The sequence below is a fragment of the Elephas maximus genome, chromosome 13 (assembly GCF_024166365.1).
Source record: "Elephas maximus indicus isolate mEleMax1 chromosome 13, mEleMax1 primary haplotype, whole genome shotgun sequence".
In the NCBI taxonomy this organism is placed as follows: Eukaryota; Metazoa; Chordata; class Mammalia; order Proboscidea; family Elephantidae; genus Elephas; species Elephas maximus.
In genome coordinates this window covers 32,737,107-32,752,593 of record NC_064831.1, presented here as the reverse complement: position 1 = coordinate 32,752,593, position 15,487 = coordinate 32,737,107, and the positions used below count along the sequence as shown (strand labels likewise).

The 15,487-nt window shown below is 39.8% G+C and overlaps 1 protein-coding gene and 1 pseudogene across 8 annotated transcripts in view; one reads left to right on the top strand and one right to left on the bottom strand.

Moving 5' to 3' along the window:
* The window catches only part of SH3D19 (SH3 domain containing 19), a 230,441-nt gene that overhangs the window by 113,419 nt on the left and 101,535 nt on the right, over window positions 1–15,487 (bottom strand). For 4 of the 8 annotated variants that reach the window (XM_049852780.1, XM_049852782.1, XM_049852781.1 and 1 more), the window contains exons 1-2: window positions 8,164–9,050; window positions 8,040–8,079 (exon numbers count right to left, since the gene is read on the bottom strand). In XM_049852780.1, the coding sequence (XP_049708737.1) occupies window positions 8,040–8,079; window positions 8,164–8,317 (194 nt within the window). In that variant the 5' untranslated portion in view covers window positions 8,318–9,050. Of the gene's footprint in view, window positions 1–8,039; window positions 8,080–8,163; window positions 9,051–15,487 lie in introns of those variants that run through there. The other 4 variants (XM_049852785.1, XM_049852786.1, XM_049852787.1 and 1 more) reach the window with 3 other exon arrangements.
* Window positions 10,098–12,060, top strand: LOC126057269 (60S ribosomal protein L35a-like; annotated as a pseudogene).

Below are 15,487 nucleotides of genomic sequence, written 5' to 3'. Positions count from 1 at the left end.
TTACATAAAAATGTAGTCATAAATAACACACAAACACAACACACAACATAAATAACATACAACACAACTACTTGTGTTTTCCCTGTGATTAACCTTTGTATTGGAAGTCAGCAAACGTTTTCTACAAAAGGCCAGATAGTAAATATTGTCAGCTTTGCAGGCCATATGGTCCTTGCTACAACTACTCAACTCTGCCATCCTCGAGCACAGCAGCAACAGACCACATGCAAACAGGGACAGCTGAGTTCCGGTAAGTGTATTTACAAAAACAGGTGACAGGCCAGATCTGGCCCTCTGTTTTGTAGAAATGGTATCTCGCTGTATCTGCCCTTCTACAACTTGCTTTTCATCAGCCAAAATCATGTTTTTGAGACTTATCTATGTTGACACAGATTGCTGTAGTTCCCTCAATCCAAACAGTGCTACTCTGAACATTTTTGAATATGGTTCCTCGCGTGCATGTGAAAGAATGTTTCTAGGGCATATATACCTCGTGAGTTGTAGGGTGTGAGCATTTTCGACTTTACTAGGTATTGCTCATTTCCCCCATTAAATATGCTATACCAAATTACACTCCCATTAACAGTGTCTGAGAGTTGCTGTGAGAACTTGGTACTGTCAATCTTTGTAAGATTTCTGCGCCAACCGAGTGGAAGTAAAATTGTATCTCATTATGATGTTAGCAAACATCTTAATAACTAGCAAGGTGAAGAATCTTTTCATCTATTAGCTGGCTACTTAGATTTTATTTTGTTGAGTTCCCTGCTCATATTTTGTGGGAGAAAGATGTAGGAGTCTGCTTCCCTAAAGATTATAGCCTTAGAAAGCCCATGGGGCAGTTCTATTCTGTCCCACAGGGCTGCTGTGAGTTGCAATCAACTCTACGGCAGTGGGTTTTGGTTTGGTTGGCTCGTATTTTACTGGGTTATTGGTCCTTAGTTTCGGGTCTTAGTGTTAGCCTAACCAAAAACCAAGCTGGGTGACACTGAATTGATTCTGACTCAGAGTGATCCTACAGGACAGAGTAGCACTGCCCCATAGGGTTTCCAAGGAGCGGCAGGGTGGATTCGAACTACCGACCTTTTGGTTAGCAGCCAAACTCTTAACCACTGCGCCACTAGTGTTGACCAATGCCTGATAAAACTCTTCTTTTAACTTGACAAGAGATATGCTTCCATCTTCTTTCAGCACCGAAACGAAAGAACAAGGCAAACATTCCAGATTTATTCACCTTTCACTGTGAAAGCTATAGGAGTGTCTGGCCTTATAAAAACGAATACCAAAGGATGCATTTCTCTTATCCTTGCTGGGCTTTGAGCCCATCATTCTTGCTGCTGAGCGGCCAGAGGAGAAGAGACAAACACACCACAATTAAGTGACTTTTTGTTTTTATTTTCTTCTTTCTGCCCTATTGATGCAGCAGGTATTAAGCTGCTTGATGCACTGCTGGCCTGGAGATCTAGGAAGATAACCTGGACAGAAAGTAATTGCCTTTTCTGGAGACACATTTCTCCTTGAAGGCACTACCCTCCAGCTGTTGTTGTCACAAATACATTCAGTAAATGTCCTGTGTGAACTTTTTAGAGTCAGTTCTTCCCAATTTGCAAGCAAAAAATATTGACATTTCCTTTTCTGTCCTCCAACTACATTTGGATTTCACTCATTCAACAAACATTTACTAAGTGCTTACTGTGTACCAAGCAGTATACTAAGTGCTAGGGTTACTAAGACTAGTAACATTTCTTGAAAACTTCATGATACAAATGAGGGATTAAAGAGTAATCAGGATAAACAACCAAAGTGCCCGTCAATGGATGAATGGATAAATAAATTATGGTATATTCACACAACAGAATACTATGCAATGATAATGAACAATAATGAATCTATAAAACATGTCCTAACATGGAGGAATCTGGAAGGCATTATGCTGAGTGAAATTAGTCGCAAAAGGACAAATATGGTATAAGACCACTATTATAAGAACTTAAAAAAAGGTTTAAACGCAGAAGAAAACATTCTTTGATGGTTACGAGAGTGGGGAGGGACGGGGAAGGGTATTCACTAATTAGGTAGTAAAAAATTAGGTAGTAGACAAGAATTATTTTAGGTGAAGGGAAGGTCAACACACAACACAGGGAAAATCAGCACAACTGGACTAAACTAAAAGCTAAGAAGTTTCCCGAATACAACCAAACACTTTGAGTGTCAGAGTAGCAGGGGTGGGGGTCTGGGGACCATGGTTTCAGGGGACATCTAGGTCAACTGGTATAACAAAGTGTATTAAGAAAACGTTCTGCATCCCACTTTGGTGAGCAGTGTGTGGGGTCATAAAAGCTAGCAAGTGGCCATCTAAGATGCATCAATTGGTCTCAACCCACCTGAAGCACAGAAGAATGAAGAACACCAAAGACACAATGAAAATATGAGCCCAAGAAAAAGAAAGGGCTACATAAACCAGAGATTCAATCAGCCTGAGCCTAGAAGAACTACATGGTACCCGGTTACCACCAATGACTACCCTGACAGGGAACACAACAGAGAATCCCTGATGGAGCAGGAAAAAAAATGGGATGCAGATCTCAAATTCTCATAAAAAGACCAGACTTTATGGTCTGACTGAGACTGGAGGGACCTTAGAGGACATGGCCCCCGGGCTTTCTGTTATCCCAGAAATAAAACCATTCCTGAAGCCAACTCTTCAGACAAAGATTAGACTGGACTATGAGACATAAAATTATACTGGTGAGGAGTGTGCTTTTTAGCTCAAGTAGACACATGGGCCTATGTGGCCAGCTCCTGTCTGGAGGAGAGATGAGAAGGCAGAGGGGGACAGGAGTTGGCTGAATGGACACGGAAAATACAGCACGAAGAGGAGGAGTGTGCTGTCACATTGTAGGGAGAGCAACTAGGGTCACATAACAATGTATGTATAAGTTTTTGTAGGAGAAACTGACTTAAATTGTAAACTTTCACTTAAAGCACAATTTTTTTTTAAAAAAGAGTAATCAGAATACTTTCCAAATACCCTCAAGAGTACCCACAGGCACTGGTGAAAAAGAACTCTGAAGACCTGGATCCTGACTTTAGGATAAATAGAGAAGCACAGGCTCTTAGAGATTTAGTGTTTAAGTCCAAAACAACGGATGCTCCATCAAGCTGAGACTTTTTCTTGTTTTCTATTGTATCTTGTGCCCAGAATAGGGCACCTCAACAAATATTCATTGGCTACTGAATGAGCGAGGGGCTGGAGCCATGAAGAATAATGATCTAGCAACGCATGAACCCTCTATTTTATTCCCAACACTAACTTGCCTAGCTTTTCCCTGAATGTGTTCCCTCACAGAGTGGCCCATTCATTCTTGACCAGCTTTTCAGCTTTCTTCCTCATAGTCTGCAAATATCCACCCTCTTCAAAGTTCTACCACAGATAATACATTTCACTCTCTGGGGCTCCATGAGATATACAGGACAGGTCCCTCCACTCCTACTTTTTAGTTTGAAGTCTACAGAAAGAAAAGTACAACTAACACCCATATTCCAGTTGCCAATGAATTGACTCTGAGTCATGGTGACCCCATGAATGTTAAGAGTAAAACTGTACTCCACATGGTTTTCAGTGGCTGGTTTTTTGGAATTAGACTGCCAAACCTTTCTTCCAAAGCACCTCTGGGTGGATTGAACCTCCAACCTTTTGGTCAGCAGCCAAGTCCACTAATCATGTGTACCACCCAGGTACTCGAACACCTTTCATTAACTCACCTATTGTTAACATTTTCCCACATTTGCTTCTTTATCATTCTCTCTCTTTTTGCTTTTTTTCCCTCCCTAAATTATTTGCAAGTAGGTTGCAAACATAAGACTACATCACCCCTAATACTTTGGCACACATCTCTTAAGAATAAGGACACTCTCCTACATAACAATATCCCTATTATACATCTTTAAAAAGTAATGTTAATAAAATAATATTACCTAAAATACAGTAAAAAATTTTTTCAGTTATACTCCCCCCCAATTTTGGGGGGTGGAACCCTGATGGTGCAGTAGTTAAGAGTTCAGCTGCTAACCAAAAGGTCTGCAGTTTGAATCCACTAACCACTCCTTGGAAACCCTATGGGACAGTTCTACTCTGTCCTGTAGGGTCGCCATGAGTTGGAACTGACTCAATGGTAACGAGTTTTTTGGGTTTTTTTTTGGGGCGGGGGAGGGTTCTTTTTAAACACCAGATTAAAAAAATTCACAAATTATATTTGGTCGTCATTGTCTCTTCAATCTTTTTGCATTTTTCATGACATCAACTTTTTTCAGCAGGACTACTACATAAGTGATAGCTGTGTGTACTGCTTATTGCATTATCAAGAGGCACACACTGGCAGGGCGGTTCAATAACAATGTTATGTAAGCTGACCACTTGATTAAGATGCTGTTAACCCAGGTCTCTCCATTGGAAAGGTACACTTTCTCATTTGTAATTAAAAATTGATCTTACACCAATGTTCACTGCAGCAGGTAGAAATGACTTATTTCCAGATGAACGGATAAACAAAATGTGGTACATACATGGACTACAGTGCCACAAAGAGAAATGAAATCCTGATATATGCTACACGGATGAATCTTGAGAACCCTATGCTGAGCGAAAGTAGTCAGTCACAAAAAGTACAAATACTGTGTGATCCCACTTACATCAAATAGGCAAATATACAGAGACCAAAGTTTATTAGTGGTTACCAGGGGTGGGGCAGAGTCTTAGCTTACTGGGCACTGAGTTTCTGCTAATGGTGGTGGAATAATTTGGAAACAGTGGTAATGGCTGAACAATTGTCTTAGCTATCCAGTGCTGCTATAACAGAAATACTACAAGTGGGCAGCTTTAACAGAGAGAAATTTATTCTCTCACATTTTAGGAGGCTAGAAGTCTGAATTCAGGGAAGTTTCCTCTCTCTGTGGCTCTGGGGGAAAGTCTTATCTCTTTTCAACATCTGTGGGCCCGGCGTTCCTTGGAGATCTTCACGTGTTTTGACGTCAATCTTCCCCTGGGTCTAGGAGGTTCTCAAAGCAGGGACCTCAGGTCCAAATGATGCATTCCACTTCTGGCTCTTCATTCTTGGTGGTGGTGAGGTCCCTCTCCTGTTTGCTTATCTCTTCTTTTATCTCTTGTAAGATAAAAGGAGCGACTCCAGCAAGGATGTGACTGGAGTAAGGGTGTGACTTGAGTCATGCCCTTTAATAAGGGGGTGGCTCAAGATACATACTACACTAATCCTGCCTAATTAGAGGTTTAGGATTTACAATACTACAAAATGGAAGACAATTACATCAGACCACAAAAATGAAGGACAACTACACAATACTGGGAATCATGGCCTAGCCAAGTTGACATATATTTTTGCGGGCACAATTCAATCCATGACAAACATGATGAATGCAACCAACATCACTGAATTATACATGTAAAAAATGTTGAATTGGCAAAAAAAAAAAAAAAAACTAATCTGTGCATTGATATTTTTAGGTAGAATGAACATCTTTTCCCAACAACTTTTTACTGTTTTTACCTGCCACTGATGATCCTTGCCTGAATCGACTATTGAGGGCTGCAAAATTTTAATCTTTTTTTTTTTTTAATTTCTATTTCTATCATTCCTTCTGCATGGATTTTAAAAATTCAATGTGTTAGAACTGATTAGCATCATTGTCATAGTATTTTACTTATTTTTTTAATACTCAAATTTGGCCAGTTGAGCACTTCTCAGATTTCCATCACAAAAGATAATGTAAGAAAGTTCAGGCTTACCTTGTAATTTCCCTTGCCCCAGACCTGGAATCAGCCTTTCCTCCAAGGAACCCTGGTTCCTCTTAGTGGAGAACAGCATTTATGAGGAATAATTCTGCTAACCTCTTCTAGGTGCCAGCCCCAGGTACCTGAAGTTGGTCATCATTTCTGCCCTATATACCTCCCCAAACTTTCATGCCTAGGCTAAACTTATCCAATCCCTCACATCAGTCTTCTTATAAATTAGCTCTGACTTCTACTCTTCTCTTTCATCTTTCCTGTCCCAACTCAACTGCTGTCTCCTACAACAGTGGTCTCCAACCTGGCTATGTATCAGAATCACTGTAGAATTTCTTTAATATACAGATTTCCAGGATCCACTCCAGACTTATTAAAGGAGAATCTCTGGGATGGGACACGGGATTCTGGGTTTTTTTTTTTTTTCCAAGTTCCCCAGGTGATACCAATATAGCCAGTTTACAACATACTTCCTTCCATTTTTCAGTGGCCTCTGTTCCCCAGAATTGGATACAATATCAAAAGTGTGGTCCAGAGCTATCATTTTTCTCTTATTCTGGATATTTTATTTCTTTCAGTATAATATGAAATCAGTGCTAACTTTTTTGGGGGAGGTTGGGGGCAGTCACATCAAGCGCTTTATTCATGGTGAATTTATAATGAACTAAATTCTCAAGACTTTTTCAAACAAATTTCTAAGTCACATCTCCCATATCTTTCCATGTTACACTGGTCTTTTAGGTCTAAGAGTAAGGATTTACATTTGCTCCTATTAAAGTTCATATTGTTTGATTCAGTTTAACTCTTCAGTATGTCAAGGGTCTTGTGGATTTTGTCTTCGTTAAGTTTTTTTATTCACCTTTTCAACTTCCAATGTTTCAGCACCTACAGCTAAGAAGGCTGTTAAAAGTCCTTTCTCTTACATTACCTTTTTATTTTTTGCAAACATTACTTTTTTTTTTTTAGCAAGTATTTTAAAAAATCAATCTCATAAACTGTTCCATGGGTGTGGGCTCAAACATATCAAAGATCATGGATATGGTGCAGGACCAGGCAACATTTCGTTCTGTTATACATAAGGTTGCCATGAGTTGGAGCCTACTTGACAGCAACTAACGATAACAAGTGTGGTGGTGGTCACAGAACAGCCTGCATTTGTCAAAACTCATAGAACTGTACACCAAAAAGTGAATTTTAATGTATATAAACTATGCCTCAAAAAATATCACTCATAAAAAATATATATATATATCACTCATATTCTAAAGACACAGCTATGTTCTTTACCCAGATTAGGTCTCACTAATTTATTCTTATTGATAATTTCTACAAAACACATTCCTATTCTAAGTTTTCATTGATTTCGTATTTTTATTCATTGCGATAAATGCATTCCAGGGTTAAAAAAAGCAGCAGATTTGGTTTCCCAGACCAGTTAACCCAATGAAAAGATAATGAATGCAATATTACCACTTACTAGTTCCCAAAACAAAAAATGCAAAGGAAAGTGATAAAATATGGAATCAGAGGAAACATATTAGAAAAAGTAGAATCCTTCACAGAACTGGGCTAAAAATATCAAATACTGTCTAACCATCTTGCCTGGAGATGGAAGTCAGACAACTTTCTACCTACAAGACTGACAAGTATTTTTAAAAACACTCTTCAGTGCTGGTGAGGGTCTAGTAAAAACACTGTCGTGGGTGAGAGGTTTAATTGATATAACCTGCATTTAAACACGTATCTACTGACAGTAAGTCTAGAAGAAAACACTGACATTTTAGCAGTAGTCAGCCATCTCTAATTGATGGAAGGACAGGCTTTTTTTTCTTTGTTAAGACTTTGTATTTTCCATTTCCTAAATCTCCACAATGAGCTGACGTTAGTTTTATAACGAAGAAAAGGCAAAAGCATTACACGTTGTTAAGAAATCCTTGTTAAGAAGAAGGGTGGAAAACAGCCACCAAAGGAAGGAAACAGGATTAAAATAATCTTTTATGAAGATTTACCTGTCATTAATAGGAATTCTGAAAATAAAATATGTCTTCCAGGTAGGCAATAATTTTATAACGAATTTTTATTTAGAGAATGAACGAGATTTCCCTTGAGAAGTTTCTCTGAATGCCACAGAAGACGACTCAACTGTATAGTAACTCTAAAACGGACACTTGCATTGCCTCCAAACAATATTTTTCAAACGAGAAAGCTTTATATAGAATTATTAAGTACTATAAATCCATACCTTGAGGAACGATGCTCTGGTTTATTTCTTTCGTTGCGATCTGTAAAGAAGAGAAGACGGTTACATGTCAAAATGCTCTTTAGAAGTCCTGGAAAGAATATTCTTTAAATACCAGCTGCCATACCATCAGATTTCACAAAGAACTGTTCAAGAGTAGCCCGGTCTTCCCCTATAGAAGGCTTTTTATCAGAGCTGAGGAAGGATTTGTCTGATGGAACAGAGAGAAAAGACACAACAAAGAAAAGGCATATAAAGTTTTGATGGTTGGTTAAAATCATCTGCTTGGAAAATATACCATTACATGTACTATTTCAATTTAAAAGATCTCTGCTCGTTTTTTTTTTTAAAAAATACCTTGCTAAAACCAAAACAGATTTAGTGAAGGAAAGAAAATAAGGAAACTGAAAAGCCACAGATTACTCAGCTCAAAAAAATCATTCCATGAATCACGGTTGGCAGAAGCTTCTAATAAGATGGGGAGGGGAAAAATGAGCAGTTGGCTACAGCAACATCTGCAAATACACTAAGGCCAGTACGGCCTCATCCTTAACTCTCTACTGCCCAGAACAATCCAGAAGTTGGATTTCATTCTTTCAGAGGTAATTAGGGTAGTGGTTCTCAATCAGGAGCGATTCTGTCCCTCAGAGGACATTTGGCAATGTCTGGAGACATTTTTGGTTGTCACAAGTGGGGGACAAAGGAGCTACTGGTATCTAGGTGGGTAGAGGCCAATGATGCTACTAAACATCCTTCAATGTACAGGACAGCCCCCCGCAACAAGGAATTTTATCTGGCCAAAAATGTGGATAGGGCTGAGGCTGAGAAAGCCCACTACAGGGTAAAAACAAGAGCACAGCAGATTCAATTTTTCAAAAGTGCCTCTCCAGACTGCTATAAAGTGCTGTTACTCAACCTGAGGACCGTCATATACAAGGGAAACGAGCCACAAAACCCACCAGTTGATATTTTTTACCCTAAATAAAGTTTTTTTTTCTTTAAAGTATATGGTAATAAATAAATGAAATTTAAAGGCCCCGGTGTCAGGGGAAAACCAACATCAGAAAGCAACTTAAAAAAACACAATAAAGTCCCATGTAATGAATTTTTTTTTTTTAATTCTACGCAATACTGTGAAGATACCATTTCCTAAATTATTTTCTCAATTAATACAAACAAGATAGAATTACATGGCAAAAGAAAGATTAGACAGGAACTTCTTTTTCTTCATTTTATTCCTGGTGGAGCAGCATAAAGAAGATCATGAAAACATATTCAAAAACTTCTAGAGAGAAAGGAAGGAAAGGAATAGGATGAAAACATATTCAAAAACTTCTAGAGAGAAAGGAAGGAAAGGAATAGGATTGATACAATGAAATGTATGTGCCAAGTCTTTCCAGAGGGGTTCATAACAAAAAAGAAATTTTTTCTTAAGCCAAGAGTCTGTACACATGAAGACGCTGTCCTCCAAAAGATTAACAAGTAGAAAAGCTCCCGATAACCATGTTTGTTTAGATACAACGCTCTCCAGAATGCAGACTGTTAATATGCTCCTGGTTCTAATTTCTCGACACAGTGATTTAGTGTTGCTGACGCTTTTAAAATTTTGTTTTAATTTCATTTGGTGTTACTCCTCCCTTAAGGAAAAATATCAAGGTTTTTCACTTGTTGAGTACTAAAAATTCAAAGTCATAATAATACAGTGCACATTTTAATCATTTTTCCAATAGTCCGCCTGCTGCTTTTACCCTGCCAGTTGTGCTAACAAACATATAATGTCTCATAGTAAAGCTATACCCTGGATGCAGACCAGCCATCCTCGTAGAACAAAGCAACGCCTCTTACCTGTGGCTAAAGATGAGCTAAAGCTCTGCCCGTAAGGTCATCTGCTGTGGCTGTGATCCTAGCTTCGTACAGTGTATTTAGGCATGTCCTAGCAAATTCCCCACTAATCTTCCTCGTGGTACAACACACGGGAGGAGGAGAGAAACAGAGTCACAGTGTATGTAAACAAGACTCAGCACCCGAAACCTTCCCTCCAGGGCCCGTTCTGATTGGCAGATGTGCTATGACCAGTCTGCACAGCTGGAATGTGGCCACTCAGGAAGTGAGAGGTTCACAGCTCTCCATTCTTGGTTAAAACAGGAAATTCTACAGTCATTTTTCATACCTTCTGCTCTAAGAAAATATATATGGCTTCCCACAGTGCTTTCCTATTAACTAGTAATTTAAATCCAGGGAAATAACTTGATTATCTGTTGGAGGACATTTTAAACATTTCCTCCCAAATGCACTCTTAGATTTATATGTGTTACATTCTTGTGTAAACACCTATATACAGTATTTATTTATTTTTTTACTCTAAGAATCCATATAACTGTAATTTGTGGAGTAATGGTAGATTATCTATTACTCACAATAAACCCTTACTCCCTGCCCACTGACAAACAGAAAACAAACTGAAACACATGTTCTTGACTTCACTGTTTTTTTTTTCAAAGTATACAAATAATTGGATTTCATATTTTGCCGTACAGCCATCTTTTACCTTTAGTATATGTAAATACGGAGCCCTGGTGGCACACTGGTTAAGAGCTCGGCTGAAAACCAAAAGCTCAGCGGTTCGAATCTACCAGCTGCTCCTTGGAAACCCTGTGGGGCAGTTCTACTCCGTTCTACAGGGCCTCTAGGGCCTCTATGAGTTGGAAACAACTCGACAGCAACAGGTTTGGTTTTTTTGGTTTCGGCAGCACAGTGGTTAAGAGTTTGGCTGCTAACCAGAAGATCAGTAGTTTGAATCCACCAGCCATTCCTTGGAGACCGTATGGGGCAGTCCTACTCTGTCCTATAGGGTCACTCTTTGAGTCGGAATCAACTCAACAGCAACGGGTCTGGTTTTTTATATATAAGGAACCCTGACGGTGTTGTGGTTAAGTGCTCAGTTGCTAACTGAAAGGTCAGCAGTTCCAACCCACCAGCTGCTCCACAGGAGAACGATGTGGCAGTCTGCTTCTGTAAAGATTTACAGCCTTGAAAACCCTGTGGGACAGTTCTACTCTGTCCTGTAGAGTCGCTATGAGTTGGAATTGACCTTACAGCAATGAGTTTATATATAAATACGTGTGTGTTGTGTATCTACACATATTTTTATATATTTATACTTAAAGCAAAGTAATTTTCACAGCAGCCAAGAATATTGTGCAATTGTCAGGAAATACATTAGTGGAAATGCTGAATTTCTGGCAAAATAATAAGTAGTTATTGTTTTGGTCCAAAAGCCAGGACTGAACAAAACAAAGCATGAGGACAGATTTCGGGATCTGCTTTCTTGCCAAGAATAACAAAACATTTGGATAAAAATCCCCTCAGAAGAATAAAAACAGCAAACACGGAAATTTTACTTCAGATACATCCAATGCTTTAAGTGTACGAATTTTGTTTAGTTTCAAATGTTCTTCGGTATATTCCCCGCCCCTCGATTTTTCTAGAGTTTCTGATTTTTTAAGTAATTAGGCGAGAATGTATTTGCAAAGGCTTCCTAAACTTATGCATACTTAGAAATCATACAAAATAACTTACTAGCCCAAAGTCTCATGATTTCTATGAAAAAATAGTTATTAAAAGTAAGAAAGTCTCGCTCTTTCTGCCATTTTGGGGCCTGTGGAGGCCTGCCGGCAACAGGACTTCTAAATTGACAAATACGTCTGGAAGGCTGTGGTCCAAGGCCATTTTTGCTGGCTATAAATGGCGTCTCTGGAACCAGAGGGAGCACACAGCTCTTCTGAAAATTGAAGGTGTTTATGCCCAAGATGGAACCGAATTCTGTTTAGGCAAGCGATGTGCTTCTGTGTACAAAGCAAAAAAACAACACGGTGGCTCCTGGCGGCAAACCAGAGCACTCTGGGGAAAGGTAACTCGTACCTGTGGGAACAGTGACATGGTCAGTGCCAAATTCTAAAGCAACCTTTCTGCTAAAGCCATTGGACACCGAATCCACGTGATGCTGTATCCCTCAAGGATTTAAACTTATAGAGAAGTAAATAAATAAAATTGTGGCTTTGTTATTTGTTCTCTTAAAAAAAAAAAAAGGAAGAAAGCCCTAACTCTAAAATTTATCTGCTGAATGTTACACATTTGTTGTGGATTATGTACTAACCCCAAACAAAAACCAAACCCACTGCCACCGAGGCGATTCCGACTCATAGCGACCCTATAGGATGTACTAACCCACCAAGCAGAATATGACGATCTAGGTCACACAGTACACTTAATGGGAGGGTCAGATGGCTAGGTGGCCTTTTAAAAAAGTCTGTTGGTTTTATAGGTATGAATGTAATACACAGGGTTCCTGGGTGGGGCAAATGGCTAACACGCTTGGCTCAGCTCCAAACCAAAAGACCGGAGCTTCTCATCCATCGAGAGATGCGTCAGAAGAAAGTCCTGCAGAGCTACTTTCTAAAAACCAGCCACTGAAAATTCTGTGGAGCACAGTTCTACTCTGACACACATGGGGCCACCATAATTTGGGATTGACTTGATGGCAAATGGCGTCTTGTTTTTCTCTCCCTAACACACACACACACACACACACACACACACACACCCCCCTGCACTCCCTAACCCTACCCATCCATGCTTCCTGGTTCATAAAACCAAGTGAGGTAATGGAAGAATACCATGCAAATAGAAGAAAGGCAGAAAGGCAAGCAGAGCTGGTACAAAGACTGTTGATCCCTGTGTGTGAGCAAATATTGGGGGAGATGTGAGGGAGGAGATGGAGGAAGCCATGGTGCACCAGGTGACTGGGACCAGCTAGGCGAGTGGCAGGAAGCTACCACAGGTCAGGGCCTCTCTGTGAGAACTCCAGATTATCCACATCTCCTGTCATGATGGCTTCTGGGACTGAGTAAAATAGACACATGTGATTCCAACGTTCACATATTTAGGTGTGGAAATAGGCCCCTGTTCTGGTGGGGACAGCTTTTTAAGAATGGCTAGATAGGCTCCACCAATATGGAACCATTCAGGGCAATTCTGTATCTAATTAAATGACAAACACTTTGAAATGGAGATGATTAAAATGCAAATGTCATCTTTCGCTTTGATTAAAACTAAGAAGAATGGCCAACCCAGAACTTATTAGAATCTGTTGTAAGACATTCAGCCTTTGAGAATTGGGCTTTGATCACTGAACTGGATAGAAAATGAAATCCTGTTAGGTAGGGACTTACTTCACTAACTCAAGTCAGCAATGAAAACTCCTAAATTGTTCTTTGAAATGAGCGGGAAGACTCAGTCTCTGTGAATGAATATACACAGACACACTCACACATATACTCGCAGGAACACCTGAAAATAGAGTAGGGAGTGGTATAAAGGGATCTGTCTTGTACTTCATACCAGAGGACCAAAAGCTCTCTTTACGAGTACTGTCTATGAAGGGATTCTATAACATACTCCCAAGCATTACTGTTGAGTTCCGGCCTGTGAGTACATACAGTGTATGTTATTTTCAAACATGCATCAATGCTGCATAGACATTCCGTGCCATTCAGAACAAACTAGAGAATCCACAGACTATGGAAAAGAATTATTTGCAACAACAAAGCCATTACTTCTTACCTTATGAGAAGCCAAGTAAATAAAGCCGGGAACCCATCTATAAGATAGAAGATATTCAGAGTTCATGAATCTCACTTCTGTGACTCTTTAAAAGTAAAGATCGCACAACTGGTTCCACTCAGGTAGAAGCGGGTGGAATTTTACATATCTGATATCAGAGTTTCAATGGCTTTTCTAAGAGTTTTAAATAGTTTTTATATTTAGGCAGAGAAAACTGCAAATATACATGTGTCTTAGTTATCCAGTGCTGCCATAACAGAAATACTACAATTGGGTGACTTTAGCAAACAGAAATTTGTTTTCTCAGTTTAGGAGGTTAGAAGTCTGAATTCAGGGTGCCAGCTCTAGGGGAAGGCTTTCTCTCTCCGTTAGATCTGGAGGAAGGTCCTTGACTCTTTGAGCTTCTGTTTCTAACCCATCTTCTTGTGGCCTGGCATCTTTCTTCCCCCATCTCTGCTTGTTTCTCTTGCTTGTTTAATCTCTTTTATATCTCAAAAGAGATTGACTTAAGACACACTCTACACTAATCCTGTCTCATCAACATAACAAAGATGGGATTTTACAGACGGGCTGGGGGTTATAATCCAACCACCCTATCACATGGGGAGGGAGAAATTACAGATGGAAGGAGGCTTTGTGTGTGGGGGGGGTGGTAAATGTGTATGTAACAGAATACCTGACATTCACACATTCCTCATATGTACAGTTCACTGACGTTAATTATGTTCAGGAAAGGAGATTTTTTCAATACAAGGTTCATGTTTCAACAAAGTAGCAGGCTTTGGGTCCAGAATCTGTTTTCTCCTTCCGGTGCGCACTGTTTTTATCCTCAGTTTAGGTTCTCACTGGCACTTGTCTGGACTGTTTTCATGGTGTCCTGCCTGATTTTCTGGTTCCAGTGTCTTCCTCTCCAATCCAACCACACTACTGGCCAGAAAAATCCATGTGTCAGAAAAACCACAATCGCTACATGTCACAGACTTTCAGAGGATTAAAGAGTTGATGCCAGTGACTGTCTTAGCACCTTGCCTGTACACAGCATATGCAATAAATGCCAGCTGCCATTATGATGCTCAAAGGCTAGCTATTAACTACTTGTATGACTGCACAGGAAACCCTGGTAGCATAGTGGTTAAGAGCTACGGCTGCTAACCAAAAGGTTGGCAGTTTGAATCCACCAGGCACTCCTTGTAAACCATATGGGCAGCTCTACTCTGTCCTATAGGGTCGCTATGAGTCGGAATCAACTTGACCGCAACAGGTTTTTTTTATTGACTGCACGAATTACTTAACCTGTCTAAACCTCAGTTTCTTTATCTACAAAATGGGCAAGAGTACTTCATAGAGTTTTTGATAAATGAGTTAAAGGGTATAAAAAGCTTAGCACAGTACCCAGAACATAAATTCTGTAACTCTAATTCTGTTACTACTTCTTTTATTACGTTTAACACCTGGTTCAAGTAGCAGTTCCTGGGCGGTGCAAACAGTTAATGTGCTGCTAACTGAAATGCTGGAAGCTTTTGTCCACCCAAAGGCACCTCAGAAGAAAGGCCTGGTGATGTACTTCCAAAAACCCAGCCATTGGAAACCCTATGGAGCACAGTTCTACTCTGACACACATGAGGTTGCCGTGAGTCGCAACCAGCTCAACGGCAACTGGTATCGTTATTTGAGGTTTTAGACACATGTTGTGTCTCTTTATCTAAATGGTAAGTCTTAGGATCTGCTTCGCAGTCAGCCCTCTGGGAATGCTTGTTAATAATGGTAACATTCAGTGCCCTTCCGCTTCCTTTTCTGCCCTGTGTCCCTTAGGCTGCACTTGGTTCAGT